We start from the raw sequence: 9962 nt of genomic DNA, 5'->3' as shown, positions 1-9962 counted from the left end.
CGGAGCCCTTCACTACGGCGTCCCTCATAGCCCAAGTTGCTTTTGGACGTTAAACCCCATAAACCGAAGCAAACCATTTCGGATTATAAAAGCAAAAATAATTGGCCTGTTGGTGCTTTTGGAACGTGAAATACGTAGCTTGAAGAGACAAGGCCAGAAGGACCGAAAGAACGCAAAGCGACACATGCTAACTTCCAACATAGTTTTATTACAGACAATACCGATATTCTTATACCAGCAGGGTTCATGACCAGCATTCTAGGATAACAGAAATTTTAATACTTGAAAACTGTAAGGTTATTTTATGGAAATGGTTTACGGGGGTTTAACGTTCGAAAGAGTGTCAGGCTATGAGGGACGCCGTAATGAAGGGCTCCGGAAATTTCGACCACCTGGGGTTTTCAACGCGCACTGGCACTGACGTCGCACAGAAATTCACATGCGATTATATTAGAGGCACACACGAACTAGCTACATATTAACAAAATACATTTTAAGCTCTGAGCCTGACTCGAAATAAATATAATTTCGAAATTGTTGGGGGTGCAGTTTGGCTGAGTCAGACATCAGTACATGACAGCTATCGAGAGAATTTTATATCAACTCATCACTCACGACCAACGAACATGGACTATTCACACGCTTACCGCAAATATATGTGGACCAAATCGCAGTTCACGCAACCCGACTGCTCAGTGTAGCGCATTACGCGTGTTTTATTTTTATCTGGAAGTAACGTCGCAACGTTGCAGTAGTGCACAAATGTAAATAAGCGCCAAGCAGAGCGCCGATAGTTTTCTGAAATCTAAACTATGGCAGTATTTTTTTTTGGGGGGGGGATGTCAAGCAACATATCCTATAATCACGGTACATTACAAAGTCTGGCAACTTGCCAGACTGAAACACTGCGCTGCTGAGAAAATTTCGCTTGATTTCACGCAAACCGAGAACCAGTGCATCAAGAGCAAAAGCAGCAGTGACTTCATAGGCGTCAAATAGTTCGACGCATTACGTCAGCGTATACGACGCACCCCTTGGACTAATGACACTAATAGTTTGGTGCTTTTGGCATTGAGGTGCCGAATTTCTTGACGTCCTGAAGATCACGTCGCCGTTATTGCAGCCGGTGGCTAGTCTCGCTGTACTGCTTTAGAGGCCCCTTACGATAGTCATATGAACATGCACGGGCGGACGGTTTGCCATTTGTCCGTTCTGGCGCAGTCGAAGGCGCTGATGAACTCGGCCATGTTTATAATGGGCACCATGCATCGAAGCCAGGTGTAGGCCTCGTCGCTGTTCTGGTCGGCGTTACAGGTGAGCAGGCAGTACCTGCGAAAAAAGGTCCGCTGTGCCGTTACCCAGACGTCCTTGAAGTTGTTGGATGAGCTCACCGAAGCGTAGGAGGCCTTCATGACGCTGTGAGCCATCTTCACAGCGCGCGTCCAGCGGTACAGGTCGAGAGCCCTGGCCGGCGGCATGTCTTTGAGGGAACTGTGTAGCATGGAATGCACCGTAGTCTCGGTGCAGCGCAGAAAGTACTCGACATTGTTCACGTACCAGTCCCCGCCTACCTGCGCGTTGGTTGGCATGCCGGCGTTGAAGACTTCCATGGCGATCAGCACGCCCACTGTTCCCGTGTCGAACTCGATGGGAACTCGGTCTGAGTACATGATGGGGGTTCTCCGTATGGCAGCGGGCAAGATCACGGCGTTCATGACAGGAGAATACGTGGCTTGCTCCGACAAGAAGAGTCCGTTTAGAATGGCATCGCCTAACGAAGGTGGTCGCCTGAGCCGCCTGGAGGTCTCCGAAGTTTTGAGGAACGTGTACAATGTGCCGAAATCTCCCGAGAAGTCTGCGCTCTCGAAGAAGGCGACGGACTCGTTAGGCATCGGTTTCAGCGACGACTCGTGCAACGCCAGGCGCACATCGGCAAGAGCGTTAACTGCTCTCTCTATGTCCTCCTCGGCCATTCCCGAGATGACAGGACGTTCGGCGGCAAGCTTCTGGATCGCGTCGAAGATCGCGACTGCCCGAGATGGTTCCGAGGCAGAGCTGTAAGTTAGATTGCTCAATAGTCGTGACCAAGTTGGAGGCATGACATCTTGACTGGCGCCGATGCACAGCTGATCGACGATGTTAATGGCGTTCTCCAATGGATACCACTTCAGGTATTGAAACTGGCCAATCTCCATCGCGATATGCAAGAAGACATAGACGAGGCCATCTTCTAGGTGCTGGCGGAAGTAGTTGACTCTGGAGTTGATAGTGTCCAGTCCCTTGGCAACGACTGTTGACGTGTCGCTTAATTGGGTGTCGGATGGTGCGATTGAGTTAATGACGTCCCTCCATCCATGCTCGCCGAAGTCCTCGTTTAGAAATTTGAAACTAGACGCAGTGAACGCCTGCACGCCGACCGGGACCAGAGTGCGTGAAATGAGCCTGCTCTCAAGCTCCAACAAAGCAGCTGCTGTGCTCTGTGCGTTTTCACCTTTCAATCGCAGCATTAGCGGATCACCTGCCAGTCGTGGCATGAGCTCATGCACGGAAGTCAGCAGTTTCGCGATGAACTGCTTGGCACCGGTCTTGTTGGGCCTTCTCTCTCTGAGCTTCTCTGCTAGAGTGCTGCCGGGCGTGAGATGAAGCGACACGACGCCGCGGTGAGTCACCAGATTTGTGCTTAACAGAGAAGTGATGCCCCTGGTTAGCGACAGCTGGATGACTCGCCTTAACAGCACCGACATGTTTCGGAAGCTGAGAATGTCCATGTCCTTTCTAAAGAAGCCCGCCAGGTTCGCTTCCGTGTCTGTTAGCGTTGAAGTTGTCGCCATGTACGTGTAGCAGGACCTGAGCAGGACGAGAAAACTCTAGTGAGAATGCGGATGTCTGGAACATTCGAGACAATTTTGATCTCCGTAATGGAAGTTTAACACTCTGAGAGGTCCATGTGGTGGCTTCGTTCGAAACAGTAATTTGTTTCTTTTTGTCCGGAGTTAACTATTGGCTTTTGAATAAATAGGCGCCTTCCGCATTTTTGAAGTCTACTTCGGTTTAAAAACATTGCGTTGTTTCATAAACCAAGAATTTTTTTCATGCAGGACGGTCATCTTAAGGTAAGAAATTTCCTAAAGGATTTTGTATTCAGTCCGACTACTGCCTTCAATGAGACCGGCAATCATCGTGTCCTGACGAGAACTGAAGCGCTGAGATGAAGACTTGGATACAATGAACGAGTTTTTGCGCTACTTAAGCCGAGAGAACGGCTACAAGACACAGCTTAATGGACTGCTGCGGATTAGATACAGCACATGAGCATAGACCTCGCACTCATTAGCAGAGCCAATGAGGTACCGCAGCGGATATTTGAAGGCGTCGGCTGCACATCCGTAGGGCTCACCTGTAGAACTTGGCGAACTGTGCGACGCCCATCTGATCGCCAATGCTCGCGATGAGTTCGTCGTCTTTCATGGACCAGTGGAGGGTGGAGAACATGTCTTTCGCAGCCTCACCGGTCAGGTTGTCGGCGGCACTGTCGGCAACGCCATTGGCATAGCGCTCGACTGTCCAACGGCGGCACACATGCCGGTAGAAATTGCTGCACGGCTCCACTCCTTTGTCCATGAGCGAGTCGAGGAAGCTGAGCGCCCGGCGGCAGTCGTGGCTTGAGCAGTGCAGGAGCTTGCTGCGGGGGTTCGGGGAAAACGTGGCAACCAGCGCGGTGCCGACGACCAGGACTGCGCACACCGTGGCGCCCAGCGCGATGGCTGTGCGCACGTCGCGATCCGTGGGCGTAGACTCCCGCGGGAGGTAGTGCATCGTGGTGTTGCCGACTGCAGTTTGAAAGGGATCGACACCGCACGAGGGTGAGGAACATGTGTGACCTTGTTCAAAATGATGCGTGCGCATAACATTTTAATTTTACTTCACTGCCCAACGTGATCTCGGAAGCATTACAGAAGGGAGTGTTTTGAGGGCTTTTACACTCCATCTCACGAATCCTCTCAAAGCAATGGCAGCTAAGAGCGAAAGGAGACGGTTTCTACAAATGTTCTGCTCTCACGCACTCAAGAGCCAACTTGACTCTGCTGGGAGATACCCCTTAATACGCTCTAATAGCTTCCACTCCAGTGCAATATACTGCGAGGTGCTATAGTGGCTCACTGGTCACGGTGTGCGGATTCAGATTACGAGGTCCCAGGATTGACTCTTGGCCACAGTGGTCGCATTTCATTGTAGGCGAAATTCAAAAGATGCCTGTGTGCTGTGTGGTGTCAGAGCACATGGAAAAACCCCCATGTGGTCGCAATCTAGAACCCTCCACTACGGCGCCCAGTCTCCCTCCTCTATCTCTTCTCCCACGACGCGGTTTAAGTGTCCAATGAAGAGACAGAGCAACTGCGCCTTTTCCTCTTCTGAAAACCAACTGAACTGGTACCCGAATACGGCGTAGGTGCCCCGTGTCTGAACAGCTAAGCTTGATTTTAAGGCTATTAGCGGCTGCCTGCCGCGACCTGCTGCAGCTAACTGATGGCCCCTGCATAACTCGATCAAACCACGTCTTTATGAAGAGCAAACGCGATAATTCTTGCTTTTAAGTTTGTTAGGCATTCGTGGCTTAATCACGGTGACCTCTGCTCTCTCTAAGCAACGTTTGGAAGAAACAGATTCCATCAACTTAGAAGCAAACGGCTTTACACGCATGCATTCAACAAAAACTCGTCTATCTCCCAGTTTAGTGTCATATTCTTTCGCTCGACCTTACGCTTATGTTCGCCTGTAGAAGCATTGCTTTCACTCTTACATCTTTCGAGTTAATCTCCAAAGTATTATGTGCCGCCTAGTAGACAAAAGTTATCTAAATGCATGAGCAGAGTTGTTGCACACGTGTAGGTGAGGTTAACTGCGCCAGAGACAGCATTTCGTGCTGCTAGTGTCGTTGTCTGGGTTGGACCCATTGCACAAGCGGCTACATTGGCGGGCCTGACCTGGGTGTTACTAGGAATGCTGCGCATGGGCGTGAGACACTGACTATTGAGTATTCTTCACCAGATTGGCCCTTATAAGAATAACAACGACGAAAATCTTCGAGAAGTATCGGGCTGCTGCTGTGGCAACAGCTTCAAACGTGGAGCGTTTTCCACGTCTATGTAGTGGCCCTCAAGCGCAGGTGGTCAGTCAAGAGATTTGCCGGCACAGTGCCCTTCATTGCAGGTTAAACACTGCGCATGCAAAGTTTCATGCGCGGAGCCGCTTCTGCGGTCAATGTACGGAATGATCATAGGCAGGAAACCGTACAATGAGTTTCCCATGCATTTTTGTCTCTTGAAGTAAGTGAGTGATGTAGGGGCACGGTATGCGCGCGCAGGTGTCGATCTCGCCTAACTGGCACCGACCGAGAACATGAATACACTCTATAGCTTGATATACATGATATATAGCTTCCGTCTGCTTGGGGGGAGGAGCATGCTTGAGGAAGCGACCACATGAGCTTGCGTGCGGGAGTAAAGTACAAAATATTACTGTACTTATTTATGCCTGCTTCGGCCGGTGAATATGTGCACCAGAATACGGGACCGGAGCACCGAAGCTAGGGTGGCTACACGAAAGCGAAGCAAGCGAACGGCTATGTGGTGCAGTAACGTAAAATTCTTGGGTAAATACAAAACGTAATTGTACCCGTGCGGGATGCTTTTCGGGTTCTTGAACTTTGCTCTGTTTGCGAGTATTTTAACCGCAGCCAAATAGTATGGATGTACGATTTTTTGAACCTTTTTCCGTGACGCCAGTGACCCAGTACTTTGCTTTTTCGCCAGTCGTCCCGTTTGAAGTGGCACCATGTTGCCCGTTGCAGATTGAAGAGTACTGTTTATAGCAGCCGTTTTTAATATCGTGTGAGGAATTCAATGAGTGCACCATTTTTCAAAAAAAATATTTAGTCAAAGCAGCTTGCTATTTAATTTTAGCAAGTAATACTTGGTGAAGTTATTTAGAGAGTACCACTTGCAGTGCACTGATGATTTCCGCCTTGTTAAAGCCTGGGGGCTTTCTTCCTGCGAACTGATGTCGTCGGAAGCCTGTTGCCTAGGTGGTCGGTGCGGTTTTGAAGCCTGAAACAGAACAGCATTTGAGAACATCTGATATGTTCCAGCATAACTGCGCTAGACAGCGAGGGCATTCAACACACAGTGAACTGCATGTGTAATGAAGTCAACAAAGCCACGCTAGGTAACACTAGATGGTTAAATATTGTGGTGCCTTGAAGGCACGCTGGGTGTCCCGAGACCAGCTGTGGGAACGCCCCGTGTCCTGTACCTTCTTTCTTCGCGCTCGTAAGTTTTGCATCCACAAAACACCACGAAGTCTTTAGATTGCAGCGTAGGCAGGAAATTAAAAACACCCTGTGGCAGTGGGCGAGACAAAACAAGTGGAGAATAGTTTCCTGCTTCCGAGAGACGATCGTTAGAACGCTGCTCAGATTTCAGCATAATTAGCCCAAGCGCTGAGCAGAAGTATCTGACTCGTTTGTGGTCTCAGTTTGGATTGCCCAAACCTTCACTGCTAATATGTCAGGTGGTTGGACGCCCCCCGCCCCCAATGGAGGCTGGTCCTGCGCTTATATAAAACATCGAGGAGGTGGTTCCATGACGAGCAGAAACTCTTCGAAAAACGCTACCGATACCACCATTTTTAATAGCTCCAGTTACGAAACCCCCAATCTTACCGGAGCATGTTTCACGGCGAGTTTCAGCAAATGGCTGTTCTGCCGCTAAAGCTGGGCAATCATCCACTGACAGAGCTCTGACTGTTCTTTGAAATAATCCCGTTCGGACCAAAGCTGACTATAGTTCTTAATGCAGCAAGTGGCGAGGCTTGAACCTTTAAGTGTAGTTTTTATTGTAAACGCATTTTACATTTCTTCTTAGCCTCGTGGCCTGCATGCTTTCACGTCTTTTAATATGCAGGAAACTGGATTCTGCACTGCGCTGCAATGCACTGTACTGTCTGCTCTCAGATTACTTCCGAAACACTCACCCCCGTTAACGCTGCCATGACGCGCACCAGTAATGGCGACGTACTGCCAGTGGGGCTAAGACCAGACAGCTTCCTCTTCGGCTCGATGTCTTGAGCGTCGGGCTGTACTTTGCCTTCGACAACCTCTGGCACTGGGCCCTCGTTCTTAGAACTTGAGGAATACGCATTCGCCGGTATCTCGGCTTTCTCTCCGGCGTCCACGAGCGTTGGGTTCTCGTCTTTCGCTTGCAAGGAATGTGCGTTACACGGCACCAGAGCGCTGCCTTCGAAGTTCGTGGGCTTGGGGCTCCCGTCCTTCGCGTCCGAAGTATATGCCTTCCACGGCACCGGGGAATTCCCGTCGACATCGACAGGCATTGGGCTCTCGACCTTCGAGTCCGAAGGATGTGCCTTTAACGACGTCTGAGCTTTCGCTTTGACACCACCCGGCTTTGGGCTCGTATCCTTGGTGTCTGAGGAATTCGCCTTCGATGCGGCCGTTCCTTTTGGCACCGTCGGGAGTGCTGCAAAGATGCATGCACGCATCGTCACAGACTGCCATGATATGAGATCCGCAAAACGTCTTAGCTGATGGGAAGACATCGGGCAAACCATTGCAGAGAGACCACGCTCAAACTTGCATGCAACCAATTTTAACCTATAGCGTATCCATCAGAGCCGAAAGGCAGGAGGCTGAGCAGAGTGCTAGGCGACAAAAATTTGAAATTCTACAAAACAAGAGAAAGAACACTAATATACACAATGCAGCATGACCTGGTCTGGCATTATTGAGGCATCCCTGGTAAATAATCTTCAGGGTTCAATTTTCGCTAAAAAAATGTTTACTAGATTTTGTGCGCCCGGCACATTCCGAATTTCATGGTATTTTTGGCAATACCTAAATAAAAAAAAATGTTGCATAATCGGCACATACAGATAGCGCATAAAGCCAAAATGTTTTGCTTTATTACACCTATAGCTCCTGGCTGTACACCATATTTTAAGGTACATCTGAACCGTGTCTAGGGTGCTATCACTGCGTGGGCGCATCACAGTGTCTCAGAATATCAAGCATGTCGCGAAAGACTAAACGTATATACTTGCAGGAATCAGAGGTTGTGGGTAGCTTTTCCTGACGACCACGGCTTGGGAACAGTTCAAGCAAAAATATCACACTAGCACTGAATACCTAGAAGAGAACCGTTAGAGTACTGGTGGCATAAAAGCAGAATGAAAAAAATTCATGAACATGAACAATTAGAGAACAAAGAATAATATAGCTTGGACAATACGAATAAGCTAGCTGAGAATTGAAAAGGACGCTGCACGATAAGTGATAGGCACTTTCGTTGCACCACGTTTTTTTTCCCATAGTCGCGTGCACGAGTCACGCCAGAAGTTAACCACCCAAGATTGCAGGAGATAATTGGGTTCGCTTCCAAGGTACTGAAAATTCGCACGCATGGTCTTTTCGTGACCGACTACGACTGTAACCGCTCCTACACAGGCCCCGCCCGCCTGCATTACATAGCAGCGTCAGAAGTCAGCTCCGAACCATGCTGGAGTCATTTTTGACGCCATTTGCACGTGCGCAGAGTCCCATTGTTCGCGCCGTTGCCCACTGCCATACGATTTACGTGCCACGAACGGCAGGTGCACGCAGGGTTGGAAAGGACCTCTCTCAACATAGGGAAATCGAAGTGCTTAGCTTTCCTCTTTTTTGCGCTACAGTAATTCCCCGCTGCGGAGAACAGGAACGGTACAAAATAAGGAAAGGTGAACCCACGTGAGGTGTCGGTCTGTGGCGAGAGGCTCTGGGATGCCCGCAGCGGTGGGGAACCACAGGCCGCGCCGGGCGCGAGCGACTGCGAAGAGTCGGTGAGCGCTGAGCCGCTCGACTTGGAGTTGTCGTACCGCTTGGGACTCTTTGGCTGAGGCTGCGCCTGGTGTTGGCGGTGGCTCCTGTCCTTGGTGCCGTGCAGCTTGTTTTGCGCCCGCGGCTTGGCCGCCTTGGCGCTGGGCGACAGCAGGTCGGCTCGCTGAGGTTGCTGCTGCTCGGCCATGGTGGAAGGCAGCGCTTCTTCTGCTTCCTCCTCTTATTCTCACGTGCAAGGCACGAGCTCACGCAGGGACATTTCCCTAGGAACTGCACTGCATATCTTATTACTATAATGAAAAGTGAAAAAAAAAATGCTACAATATAAATGACCAATCGCTGCTCACAAATAGTAATACATTACTTTACAATTACTTTCACAAAGTATTTAAAGTTACATTTGTATTACTGTAAACTCTATTGCTTTATTACTCCACCTTGCTGCTTTATAGAGTTCAGAACGCTTCTTGATTTTCTGATGATTGCTCAAACACGCATGGACAATTAATTGTCTGCATTGTCACTGTTAAATGTTGTAGTCTAGCCTCTACAAATGCGGGGACCCCGTCCAAGACTAAAGATACTTTCACGTATCTTGTGATCGGTCACAACGCTGAACGTTCAGCTGTAAAGGTAAATGTGTCACTCCAAAAATAAAGCTAGACACTTTTTTTAACCATCTCTCTCTCTCTCTTATTGAGTAGTGAAGGAAATTGCTGAATATGTAATCAAACATATAAATTAATTACGGGCGGAAAGTCCGGTGTGGAAAAATACGGCAAAACGAAATATTCAGGAAGCCTTTGGCACAGCACAAACGTCGTTAACTTACAGGATTTAGCACTGAGAACTCATTAGGGTTAAATCTGGAAGAATAAACTCTGCCAAATGTGTATATTATTCATTTAGATAGAGATTTGACTTCAGGATCCTGTGGATGTCGCCTTGCTAGATAAAGCGATGAAATAGGCTTTGCTTGACGCGGCTTGGATTCCGTTTGATTGGACTTGTCCCAGGAACACGTCACAAGCGGGAAAAACGCTAAAATGGCTCTTTTTTTTTGTGTCCATGCGTC

General features: G+C 49.0%; 1 protein-coding gene across 1 annotated transcript; it reads right to left on the bottom strand.

Moving 5' to 3' along the window:
• Positions 1–1169: 1169 nt before the first annotated feature.
• LOC149359173 (uncharacterized) lies at positions 1170–9074 on the bottom strand. Its single transcript, XM_089567617.1, has 5 exons — positions 8798–9074; positions 7033–7535; positions 6005–6107; positions 3398–3830; positions 1170–2847 (listed from the first exon to the last, which is right to left on the bottom strand). Exons 1-5 carry the CDS (start codon positions 9072–9074, stop codon positions 1170–1172), a joined length of 2994 nt encoding a protein of 997 aa, XP_089423743.1.
• Positions 9075–9962: the final 888 nt, after the last annotated feature.

This window comes from Amblyomma mixtum, chromosome 2, assembly GCF_055824585.1.
Source record: "Amblyomma mixtum isolate Tamu chromosome 2, ASM5582458v1, whole genome shotgun sequence".
Classification (NCBI taxonomy): domain Eukaryota; kingdom Metazoa; phylum Arthropoda; class Arachnida; order Ixodida; family Ixodidae; genus Amblyomma; species Amblyomma mixtum.
Note: the sequence above shows the minus strand (reverse complement) of the source record. Positions and strands in the feature narration are given on the sequence as shown.

Coding starts and splice junctions, on each gene's coding strand:
- LOC149359173 (XM_089567617.1), bottom strand. CDS start 9,074: ATGGCCGAGCAGCAGCAACCTCAGCGAGCCGACCTGCTGTCGCCCAGC. Junction 7,536..8,797: donor GCCACAGACCGACACCTCAC/GTGGGTTCACCT, acceptor GCATCTTTGCAG/CACTCCCGACGGTGCCAAAA. Junction 3,831..6,004: donor GCGGAAATCATCAGTGCACT/GCAAGTGGTACT, acceptor TTCAAACTGCAG/TCGGCAACACCACGATGCAC.